General features: G+C 32.9%; 1 protein-coding gene across 2 annotated transcripts in view; it reads left to right on the forward strand.

Annotated features, from left to right (window-relative positions):
• The window catches only part of LOC127725651 (hormonally up-regulated neu tumor-associated kinase-like), a 41,421-nt gene that overhangs the window by 24,454 nt on the left and 3,783 nt on the right, over positions 1-13,184 (forward strand). For both annotated transcript variants that reach the window (XM_052232751.1, XM_052232750.1), the window contains exons 3-8: positions 1,938-2,230; positions 7,944-7,999; positions 8,935-9,088; positions 9,660-9,787; positions 11,124-11,216; positions 12,382-12,659. In XM_052232751.1, coding sequence (XP_052088711.1) covers positions 1,938-2,230; positions 7,944-7,999; positions 8,935-9,088; positions 9,660-9,787; positions 11,124-11,216; positions 12,382-12,659 — 1,002 coding nt within the window. The remainder of the gene's footprint in view (positions 1-1,937; positions 2,231-7,943; positions 8,000-8,934; positions 9,089-9,659; positions 9,788-11,123; positions 11,217-12,381; positions 12,660-13,184) is intronic.

A 13,184-nucleotide genomic window follows, 5' to 3' on the forward strand; every position in this document is an offset into this window, starting at 1 on the left:
TTGTTCTAAAGAAGTGAATCAAACGGGTAATTGGTTGTATTACTCTCCAATGGCAACGTATCTGTTTTTGTATATGCTTCAAATCGTAATTTCTTAAATCATTTAGGTTTTCTTTCTCATTTTTCCGTTTTCTTGACAAAATAGTGTGTTTTTTTTTTTAATAATAATACACATAAATGAGTGGACATACAAAACTAACAAAAAACACAAGTCAAAGTTTGCTTTCCATTCTATTTTCCAAGACCAAACCATCTTTTTCATCTATACTGTTTTCGCATAATAAATCACAATATTCCCATAGTCTCTACGATGAATTTTGTTCTTATTATAAATGATATTCATATAGAACACAATTAGGTAGATGCCCCTATTTGACGCATCGCATTGCGAGATTACTGGGCCAAAAAAGTGCAAGTTTCATTAGGATAAGTACGCTCAGCTTTGTGTCAAAATTCCATAATCACGTACATAACAATATAAACGATATATATACATTTAAATTAGATATCATCAAATATCATCGTCAAATTGCTTACAAATTCAATATATATTTAAACTGATAACATTATAAGATCTCTTTATCTAACGCTTTATTCCCTTACCGTATATTAAAAACAACTTGTATTTAGAAAATCAATTTTATAAAAGCTATATAACACCAAGCATTAGTAGATGATTTGAAAAGAAATAGATTATCTAATTTAAATTTCAGTACATAAAAGCACAATGTTTACTCCATAGTGTACTGGAGCTATTTTTGTCGCGATATTGAAAAAATCAACGATTTATTTTGAAATGCATGCAACAATATATTTAAATATAACTGAAAAAAATGTATAAAATTTGTGATGGGTCAACAAATTCATTTTTTCGAGACATCTTTATCATACTCATCAAACATATTTTATCAAATTCAGGGTTATGCGATAAGTGTCTATAGACTTTTTATTAATGCGATATGTGGCTGATAGAAAGGACTTATTTTGAATAGTGACGCCAAGTGCTTTATTTGCATTTTCTTCATTGTTATCAGAAGAATCAAAATTCGCCTTGGCATTCTATTCATTTCATTATATAATTAAATAGTGTAGGTGATATATATGAGTTTTATAAAAAATATTGAGCGAAAACAGCATTCTCTAGTTAAATGTCCTCAGACCTAATTCAATCTGATTAATTAGTCATTGTCCCTAAGCAAGTAATATTGTAACGGCTTTTAGTATAAGTGTTGTACATGTCCGGTCGTAACAATTGTGTTGCCAATGTATAACTCTACTTTCTTATGTGAAATCATCATCAAACATTGTTTAAAAAGAAGCGGAAGAAATGGAGGGAACTTTCAAAACGCATAAGTCGAATAGAAACTGACGACGCCATGGCAACAATAAAAATCAACTAAAATACAAACATAGAAAACAAAACTCTCAGCCATTCAATGAAAAGCCATATAAAAATGAATTCATCTGATTTTATTTCAAGGTTAGAGGTCAAATATCGAGTCATATCATCGGCATAATCATAACTTTCAAATTTAAAGCGTGTACGTTCGTTCAACACTAGCAGACGTGCCTGAAACCAATATATGAATAAAAGATATGGATATGATGTCCATGAGACAACAATCCAATGATAAAACATCCATTACTCTTATTGACGACGAAGAGTGCTCTGACAAAGTTTAATTTCAAAGGTTGAAGTTGTAGATCGCGTAGAGAAACAGTTTAATGCCCGGAATTAGGTATGGCTTGAATTATCCATCTTTTTATGAGTTACGTTTGACTGTGAAATGCCCGTGTTTTGAATACATATCTATATCAAAGTTTTTTTTATCATGGAAGTTCCCTTTTTGCACAATTCAAGGAAATTTAGATCAGAAAAAAATAGTATAACTTCTTAGTAATTTGCGAATAAACAACTTATAGTCTTGAATGTTTTAGGTGGCTGTCAAAATAATCGATAAACGCAAAGCAAAAGAAGATTCATACGTCAGAAAGAATCTCCGGCGGGAAGGAAAGATTTTGCAAATGGTTAGACACCCGAATGTTGTGCAGTTACTGGAAATTATGGAAACAGAAAACAGTTACTACCTTGTTATGGAATATTGTAAAGGTGGAGATCTCATGGATTACATTTGTCAACGCAAGAAACTTGAAGAGAGAGAAGCTAAGCGATTTATTCGACAAGTGATTTCAGCAATAGACTACTTACATAGAATGGGAATTCTGCATAGGTATGGACGTTGTTTTCATTATAATAGAAATAAGGAGATGTGGTATGATTGCCAGTAAGACAACTATCCACCAAAGTTCAAATGAAGTGGATGTAAGCAATTATAGGCAACTGTACGGCCTTCAACAATAAGAAAAACTCATACAGTATAGTCGGCTATAAAAGGCTCCGACAAGAAAAATATGAAACAATTCAATTGAGAAAACTAACGGCCTAATTTATAACAAAACAATTTACGGAAAACAAATATGGCAGACATGAACCAACGACAACCACTGAACTACAGGCTCCTGACTTGGGACAGGCACATACAGAATGTAATCATGTTTGTGAGCGCTCAACCACCCCCATCCCTAACCATGGGACAGTGGTGTAACAGCACAACGTAAGAACAAACTATAAAAATCAGTTGAAAAAGGCTTAACTCATCAGATCGATACAAAGAAAAACATCAAACAAAAACACAGACAGGACGGTACCATGAGTTTTAAGATTTTGAACTTTAATAAGTACTCTCTTGTTTCAAAATTCAATAATCATGTACAGTACAAACTAAGAATCTAAGGTAGATTCATTCAAGAAAAGAATATAAAAAAAACATGTATATGATTTTCGAGCGCCCAAATTTTGGAAATTGCATATATTAATTGTTTGAGAATATAAAAACCAATATATATGAAAGAACAAATCGTCTGAGACGAACTTTTCCTGAGGGATTTGTACTTTTTATGAGTAATTTTATGAACTACAAATTTAAAAACAAAATGTGGCATTTCTATCATGTCAATATCTGAGCACTGGCTACTGGCTGAATGGAGCCCCCGGGAAACATCAGCGGTAACGATCCAGCAGAAGTAAAACAAATTATATAATTTCCTTGCTTACAAAACGTGCTTCTATATAGCTGCCAACAAGCAACAGGCACGCTCGTGACCGACATTTAGGAATCCCCGAAAAAATTAATAAATGAAGATTTAACGTTTATGAGCATAAAAACTTAATAGGTATGAATATAGAAGACACATTCGTTCAAATTTAAATTTGTGTATGGCGTGGGAACCTTAAGATTAGATCAACTACATAATTTTTATGAACTGAAACTTAACATATAAAATGCACTGGCTTCTGGCTGCATGGTACCATCGGGAACTTAATGGTACACCAGCAGCGGTATGGACTTAAGTGATAGTAAAAACAAATAGAACGACTTCCATGCGCGCATTACCGTGTTTCTGGAATTACCGTCGTCAAGTACGCTACAGCCTTTGTTTTCTTTAGTCTGGATTTGAGTTCTTAAACACTCATCTAAATCCATTCATCAGAATATATCAAGTTAGATTTTATTAGGAACTTTATTTTCGTTGCAAACAAACTATATATGGCACAAGTAACCTGTTATATTATTCACATATATTATATCAAGTAATTGACTTTCCATTTTCATCATGTGCATGAAAGCAACTGTGATTAGATACGAACATTATGTTATATTATGTACCTGCAATTACAACATCTAGACTCCATCAATCGACTGTGGCATAATTACATGTATACAATTTCATTTATTAATCAAAATGAAACACGCACCTGCTCACATTATGTGTCTGTGTACCGTTCGACCTAAAAAAGTATAATACCTTACTTAAGATTTCATTATAGCGGTAATGTTCTTGTATTGACATTAGGGTCATGAATCATGTCAACTCGTTCACAATAGCTACATAATGTAACTGTATGGGAAAGAATAGTGAAAATGCAGGGTATACGTAAATAAGACAAAACAATAATGTAAAAAGAAGTAAAATAAAGACATTTTAACGTTGATTTTTTGTTAGATGTTATGATAGGCTGATAAATGCGTAGCTTTTAGAACAGCAAATACACTTAGATCTGTATTTTGTGTCTTAAGTCTATTTGCTTGTTTTTTGTTTTTTGTTTTTAATTTTGTATGCTTTGTATAGATCTGATGAGACAAGCCTTTTTTCACTGATTTTTATAGTGTGTTCTTATGTTATCCTCTTACGCCACTGTCGCAGGTTAGATGAAGATTGGCACCTTCAAAAATGTTTAAACCCCGCAATATTATATATGTGCCTGTCCGAAGTTAGGAGCCTGTAATACGGTGATTGTCGTTTATTGCTGTATATCATATCTGTTTTTCGTCTGTTGTTTTGTACATAAATCAGGCCGTTATTTTTCTCGTTTGAATTGTTTCACATTTGTCATGTCGGTGCCTTTAAGCTTTCTAGGTGGTATGCCTTTTGCTCACTTTTGAAGGTTGTATGGTGATCTATAGTTTTTAACTTCTACGTCATTTAGTCTCTGATGGAAAAGTTGTCTCATTGGCAATCATACCACATCTATTTATTACATTTTATAAATTTCCACTGACTGAGCACGTGCCTCATTTCGTTATTATATCGACATGTCTCCCTCTACTTGCGTCAAACTATCTCTTTTGGACTATGCAATGTCTTATTCCTTCAGATTAAGCAGCACTTGAACACTAGCTACTAGTACTCCCTTAAACTAGCCGTGATAAAACCAACTGTCGAAATGAGTAACTCTAAGTAATGCAAAAACAGCTCACGAAGATTCCCATTTTCATACCATATATATTTTTTTTATCTCTTTTTAACGAACAAATGAAGGAATATTATATAAATATATAAATAACACATAGTTGAAAGGGAGAAAGAGCAGATTGTATCCCCGAGAAAACATTGTCAACTGAGGCGAAGCCAAGGTTGACAATGTCTTTTCGAGGGGTAACCATCTGCTCTATCCCCCTCTCAGATATGTGTTATTTAATTTATTATACGGAATGTTCTGTTATTACTGTCTATTAGATTTCAAATTCAAAGAAATAGACTATGACGTCTTGTACATAACAACCATCCGTATTTAATAAAGCGCACACTTGATCAAGCGTCTCCGTGAAGGGTAATAGAATATTTGCCATGTGATAGAGTAAATTATATCCCTCGTATTAACCAATCAAAATCTGGCATTTTTACATGAAGTATAATAAACCTTCTTACTCATCATTCGTGTCCGCGTATATTAAAATCCTTAGAAAGTATTTCAGCTAGAATACAGACCTGTATATATTTTCATTCCGCTTTATGAGATATTCCTGTTGGCCCCCAAAAAGCACATTTCCTTCTGTGCCCTTTCGGAGAACCAGAGTATATTTCCGTTTTTATAGTGAGGTTCATATTGCTTAATTTTAAGGAAGTTCTGTGTTTCATGGAATTCATGGAATGGTGTATGTTCTTCATTTTGATTGGATGATGGTGTTGTGTCTTTTTTTACTTCGACATATCAATTTTGATATGCAGATTGGTACATGTACAACAATGTATCTTCTCCCCTTTTTGTCACAAACCTCAGCAATTTCTCACATCAAATTGCCATTGGTATCGATACACTTAGATAATATATTTTTATATTCCTCTAAGAAGAAGAGTTAAATACAATATACGTCCCAACCGGATTTCAAGCTTTCTATTTAATGATAGGGAGTTGTGGAATTTATTTATTTTTATTCTCATCAAAACTATTGATTAGTTCAATTTTCACAATATTGGGAAAATCAGAACTATTTTTCTTTTTTGGAAGGGGGCTAGTACAAAAATTATACTATTGTTGTTGTCCCCTGCATAGTGCTTTGATTTCTTATAAAGTTCTATTAAGTCTGAAAGAAGGTTTATACATGTACCTACTCTAACTTCCTTCACCAACAAAACTGGCCGCAATGATATACACGAGGTCCGCTGAAAATGGCGTTAAACACCAACAAACATTCAAACATTACCTTAATAAAGTAGTTGCTATTAACAAGGCTATTTTCTTTGAAAGAGCCATATTAGAGGTCGTTAAACCATAATATTTACTCATGAGATTTACCTTTCGCAACTCTGATGATTAATGAGACGAAAATACATGTCATCAGTGGGTCAATTTAAAACATCAATTGAAAACGTTTCAATAATTTGAAAAATCAATTTCATATGACTGAAAACAAGAAGTGAAAGGAAAATAACGTAGATTTGTACTTGGTACCGTGTGAGATATTAATCTAATGTCTGATAGTATTTTCGATTATACTGTAGAATTGAATGGTAATTAATCACGGAAGTCCGTTAATGATCTGTAAATAGCTATAGATTGTTGATTGTTTCACAAAGACTCCCAATTTTTATTCTGACAACAGTACCAATGGGTTTTGAACACCGACATGTATATATGACTATATTTAGGTACAGTAAAAAAAAACCTATAACAATAACAGGATACACAAACGACAGAAACACCTTAACTGTCACAGTTTTCTCTAATAAAGATATAGGTTTGACAGTTGGGTGGCTTTCTGTTGTCACGCTTGTAAAAAAAATCACACTTTTGTTTTTATTGTAAACAGGGAGTTGATAAGCGATCAATGTGAAAACCTATTACGGCACGGTATAACATGATCACAGGGAGCATTGATACCAAATAAAGGGAGGTTCTGATCCGTAGTTCTTCAGAAAAATGCGACGAAAATTGCAAACAAAGCTATTCTGTGCAAGGATATACAATGCAGCAGACGGAATAGCATGCTTACATAAGCCACTGTATCTTCTCATTCGGAATATGGGTATAATTTACGAACTAAACCCTATAAAGACATATACTGGTTCTTTATAATGAGTTAGTTGCTAAAGGAACACACTTGGACTTATTATGTGTTATTATGCCCTCTCCGTAGACAAAGGGGGTATCAAGTGTTACCCTTTACCGTCCGTTTTTCCGTCTTTCCGTCTTTCCGTCCTTCTGTCTTTCCGACCTTTCCATTTTTCGTTTCCGCACTCTAACTTAAGTTTGCCAAATCCAAATTATATGTAACTCATACACAATGATAAGAACCAAAACTCGCAGACGGAGTTCGAATTTGAGTAGTGAGTCACTTACCGTTCTAGAGTTATGCCCCTTAATAACTTGGTATATTGCAAATTTGTTCGTTTCCGCACTCTTATTGAAGTTTTCCTCGTCCAAATTTTATGAAACTCATACACAATGATAAGAACCAAAACTTACAGACAGAGTTCACCTTTTGGCAGTGAGTCATTTATCGGCCCAGAGATATGCACCATTTGACTTGGAAGATTCCAAAGCTTGAATGGGACATTTGTGTCCTCTGACACATTCTTCTTTTATTTCAGTATTATTCATACCCACTATGGCATGATTTGTATTATACTTTTCTTAACATTTCCATATGATTAAGTAAGAAATTATTGAAAAAAAACAAAGGTTCAAACTCCTTCATGCGAAGTAGACCTTCGATTAAATTTAGTATTTTCTGTAGGTCTCTTTTGATCATATAGCTCTAAACGTTTCTACAGCTTCATATTTATGTATAAATATGCATCCCCGGTTTTCAAATGCTGAGGTTCGTGCGTTCCTGATAAAGGTAAATCGAGAAAATCGCTTCGGACGTACGAAATTTATTTTATATGTTATTTTCATCATCAATTTGTTCTGTCTATCAGACTGTTCAAAAAGATGATTCCTCTGTTTTGTTTAAGTTTGTTTAATGTTAAATGTGCTATCATGATGTTCATAAATACAGGGACAGTAGATATAAAAACTAAATTTTCTATTTTCGATGTGTTTTAAATCTTTTTTTAGATTTTTATTTATTGCATATTTGATTTTTACTTTTATTTTAGAGACCTCAAAGTAGAAAATCTACTACTTGATGAGAATAGAGATATAAAAATTATAGGTAAGTATAAACCGTACACTGCAATTTGTTTTTGTTGTTAGGTATTTAAGATAGATTTATCTCTCTCTAAATTATTTCCGATATTTAAAAGATTACACTTATTTCTAGGAAACCCGTTGTGCTTTTAACATATATTATATCCGATCAATAGATTAATACATTTGCACTAAACAACACAAATGCAATGAAAGTTACATACAACACGTTTAAAACTGCCATTGAGTACAATAATTGTACGATACGTGTTCAAAAAGTAAGCTTGAACCAGTTTGATTGCCGGCAATTGTTTGTGAATGTTCATTATACGATACGTGTTCCCAAAGTAAGCTTGAACCAGTTTGATTGTTCGTAATTGTTGGACAGATATTATTTCAAGCTCTATTTCATGTGGAACTTACGGATTTCATAACTGGTGCAAACTTACCGTGAGAATGAATAAACAAAAACAAAAGTTAAATGCATGTATGTTTATTTTTCACTCAAATGATCAACGTATAATCTATTGCCTCATGTTCACTTACAAATTTAGTATTCATGCATTTTTTGAACAAGAACTAATATGCGATAAGTTTGGTAAGTTCAGTGGGTGGACAGAGAGAATAGCCGGGAAAATATATGCATGATAGATATTGCTAAATATTTTGACATACACCAGACAGCCAACTGAACTCAAAATCGCATACACTTTTGGAAAGGTTTTATGTGCTAAGAATCTGACACTTTTCAAAACAGAGCATCGATTCTTATGTCCCTAATTTTCATAAATATGATATCTTTTGTTTTGTGAACTGATTAAAGTAGTTTTATCTGACACATCCCTATGATTATCTAATAATGAAAAGCATATTCAAGTATGGACGTATTACACACTGTTAGGCAGTAAAATATACAGTGATTAAAATAATAGTACTAGTAGTTGTTTTCTTTCATCATAGACTTTGGTCTTAGTAACAAGATAAAAGTTGTCACAACAAAAGATGGAGTACGAGCCCAGGAGCATCTAGTCACACAATGTGGAAGTCCTGCTTACGCTGCGCCAGAGTTACTTGGAAGAAAGAAATATGGACCACAAGTTGATGTCTGGAGCATGTAAGGACTGTTTCATTTTATTTATGAGATTTTACTCCTATAAAATACATACGTTCGCATTACTGTTTATCACACCACTTCTATTATAGACTTTGTTTATGGCAGTACTACCGACAGCTACTTGTTATACCTTTTCACTTTTGAAATAAACACAAAGCAGAGAAATTAAAGATTCTATCACAATAATATGTTGATGATATATTTACTCGAGATAGTTGAATTTTAAAATTACGACGTGTTAACTATAAAAAGTTGATTTATATCATATTAAATGGGATAAAGATTTAGACTCTGTTTCTATAATACTCAGCGAAAACTCCTGTATTAAAATTTAGGTTTGGAGATAAATCACAACAAAAATGGATTTAATGAACATAAATGCACGAAGAATAAAAGACGGAACTTTCATCTAAGCTGTAATAAAACTAACAAATTATAACATTTATCAATATATATTATTTATCAACTACAACGTACTTGATTATATTGCAGCATATTTTAACTTTTTGAGATCGTCTTTTTTCAATTTATTAACTTTTGATTTCTAAACCAGGTATATTTCTTTTTTTAGTGGCGTCAACATGTTTGCAATGCTGACTGGAAACCTGCCATTTACTGTTCAGCCATTTAATATTAAAGTTCTCCACAATAAAATGATAGCCGGTCAAATGAATCCAGTCCCAGATACGATAAGTAGAGGTATGTAATGTGAGATACATAATACATATACAAAACTCAAGAAAACAAGAAAGATGATATCAGCAAATAAAGCATATAAATTGTAAAAGCCGAGTAGATGTTATGTCATCTGACATTATCTTGTTGTTGTAGATGTATGAACGAAAGAACTGAAACTCAAATTATATTGATTTTGTTTAGAACAACTGTTCTGTATCACTGCTGGTGGATTATTATTAGTCACCGAGGGTATCATCCATCCATTTACCTTGCTTTGATATTGACTTAATTAAAATGATATATTTTGTTTGACATTTCCTGTTCATAAAATTATGTTATTGTTCTGAAACTAAGGCTGCAGCTAGGCCTTTTTTTTCATCACAAATTCAAACAAAATATGTAAATACAATGGCGCATTCACACTGGTTAAAATCGATCGTTGTACTTTATGAATAAACTCATTGCCACTCTGCAAAATATCTTTACATTCATCATGCTTAACTTTCAAGTTTTTATCATATTCATATTATGTATAATAGATGTTGATTGATTGAGCAGAGATCCCATAATGACAAACAGTATATTAGTGAAGATTATAACCCCAATAGGTTTCCACATTCACAATAGGAATGTTGTCTTTCTTTGTAAAGTTGAATTAAGTGCTTTTTATCTTTGAATATTGTTACTTTCATCTCCTGTATGAAATTGTTTCTGTATTGTTTTTCAAAATGTTTATTAAAAACCAATTTATTACACAATCATTTTGATTGTTACTAACGAAAGGTTTGAGTGTTTTTGTGACAAGTGTATGCATTAGGTGTCATGTGCAGGAAAGACTTGGGATCGCGAACTGACAGGTTCCATAATATCATTTTGAATGTATATGGTTTCAATGGGGTTTTAGATTTACACATAGTTAAAGCACAACAGGAAAGGCCCCATTAAAAAATGCCATAAAATTTTAAGTTCAATATATATATTTTTTTTATTTTATACAAAAAAAAACACTGACGCTGCAATTCCTTCAGGAGAAGTTGACTTCAGACGGTTAAGACTAAGCTTTCAAGGGCATTGAATTATAAAACTATCGTTTGCGTTCCCACTCTGGTCTCCTCGATCACTCCTTATGATTGTTGTCGAGAATTACGCTTTAAACTTGAAAGTGCATATAGAAATTACATTAAATATACGATCATATTATTGCACGGTGCCATATAATGCCACGTTACATTTTACGTTCTACATCCATAATTGAGCTGTTTAAATTATTACACACCACTTGTTTATTTCTTTTATGACATATAAATTAATCCATGCACATCAGCACTAGATCATTTTATGTAACATCTTCCCACAGACTGCCGAGATTTAATACGGAAACTCCTGACTCCAGATCCAGATAAAAGAATTACTTTAACTGAGGCAATGAAACATCCATGGATTGCTGAAGGTAAGATTCATAACAAAAATAAAAAAAATAGGATAGATAAATGAAGGAAACAATCTGAAAATTGTGATAAAATGATTTAATGAATACTGCTTTCATTGAAAGTCTTCAACAATCCTCATCAAGGTTTCATGTTTTGTTCATCATGGGTTCCAGACAAAATACATACAGTTAATGTACCAACTCCCTATTACAAAGTTGATCTTAGATGGATTTGGCTATATTGTTAGGTCCATTTTGGTTAAATAGCTCTTCACGTGTTTCGGTACTTGTCCATCCTTAGCTTTCAATCATGCGTTCATGATGAAGGTTTATCCAGAAAGTCGCTTCGGCACATAGGATTTATAAGTGTTAATTTCATTTTTTAACATAATAGATCAAGGATGCTTTTAGTTTTGCATTATATATTTTAATAAGGATTTTTTAAGTGTTTTCTTAACCAGATAAATTGAGGTTATAGTATTTATTATTACTTTCCTGTCTACATTTTTATGTATAAAGAAATGTTTCTGCATGTCATACTCTGTATTTAAAATTGATTAATGACTCAAATGAGTAAAACAAAACAATACATGTCAAAGGGACATAAAATATCTCTGCTTTAATACACAAGAAAGCAATCTAGGTTATATTCTTTGTCCTGTGTGGTTGAATGATTGCTTACTTAGTAACACAACATGGCTTTTCCATCGAGGGTTTTTAAAATGCATTATGCAAAAAAAGATGTCATACGTTCGACCATTATACAACAAACAATTGGTTTTTCAGTAGCGAAACAGCGCTTAGTTCTATTCAAACTCTTTTATTATTCTCGGCCTTATTCTTATGCCGTTAAGCTTCAAGTCTGACTTGGAAACCGCTTTTTCAGAAATTAACGATAGCTACATTTAAAAACAACATACTAGTACTCTAAAAAAATCAAATGAATATGAATTGTTATCAATGAATTTTACCAACATTCAATTGACTGGTGTTAGAGATGTTTTTATATATACTAAAACACGGTGCAAAAGTACGGGTGCCAAGTGGGACTGGTGCCATATGGTTGTATTCCAGGTTAACTCTTCAAGCAGACATGAAACGTGCAATAGTAATTTTGTATGAACAGTCAATTTTGCAAGAAATTCCTTTCAATACGTAATGTCTTAATGTTCTCTTATATTCATAGGTAAAACAAAACCCCTTGAACGATCAGTGTTTCCAAATAGACGAAAGAGTGATGAGCTAGATGAGACAATTTTAAAACATATGAGTGAAATCCAAGGATTTCGGTTGGGTGAAGTCATTCGGTTTGTCACCGGAAATCTGCCAAGCCCAGCCCTTTCTATGTATCATACCCTAGATCAGAGATTGAAAAGATATTATGCAGATATGAGAGTTAGAGGGAAAATGTCTGCTTTAGAAAGCTACTCAAACAGAGCAGGACAAGCATTTCAGACGTACCAGGTAAATGTTAAAAAATTGATACGCTCAATACATGAGATAAAAGAGGGACGAAAGATACCAGAGGGACAGTCAAACTCACAGATCGAAAACAATCTGACAACGCCATGGCCAAAAATAAAAAGACAAACAGACAAATAGTAGTACAGATGACACAACACAGAAAACTAAAGACTAAGCAACACGAACCCCACCAAAAACTGGGGGTGATCTCAGGTGCTCCGGAAGGGTAAGCAGATCCTGCTCCACATGTGGCACCCGTCGTGTTGCTTATGTTATTACAAATCCGGTAAATAGTCTAATTCGGTAGGTCACATTCGTGAAAAGGGAAGGGTATTGTAGTTACGACATAAGGAACATATCCGATATCATCTGTGAAACGGTTATTCCATAACGGTCAACCAACTCGTGATGGCGTCCGTAAAACCCTACAGTAACACTTTCGAATAGAAATGTCACCCTCTTGGATACAATACTATTTAAAAATGTTACAAGAATTCACGGAAGATTATCTTTATTTGAGAAAGT

This window comes from Mytilus californianus, unplaced genomic scaffold, assembly GCF_021869535.1.
Source record: "Mytilus californianus isolate M0D057914Y unplaced genomic scaffold, xbMytCali1.0.p SCAF_15, whole genome shotgun sequence".
Lineage (NCBI taxonomy): Eukaryota > Metazoa > Mollusca > Bivalvia > Mytilida > Mytilidae > Mytilus > Mytilus californianus.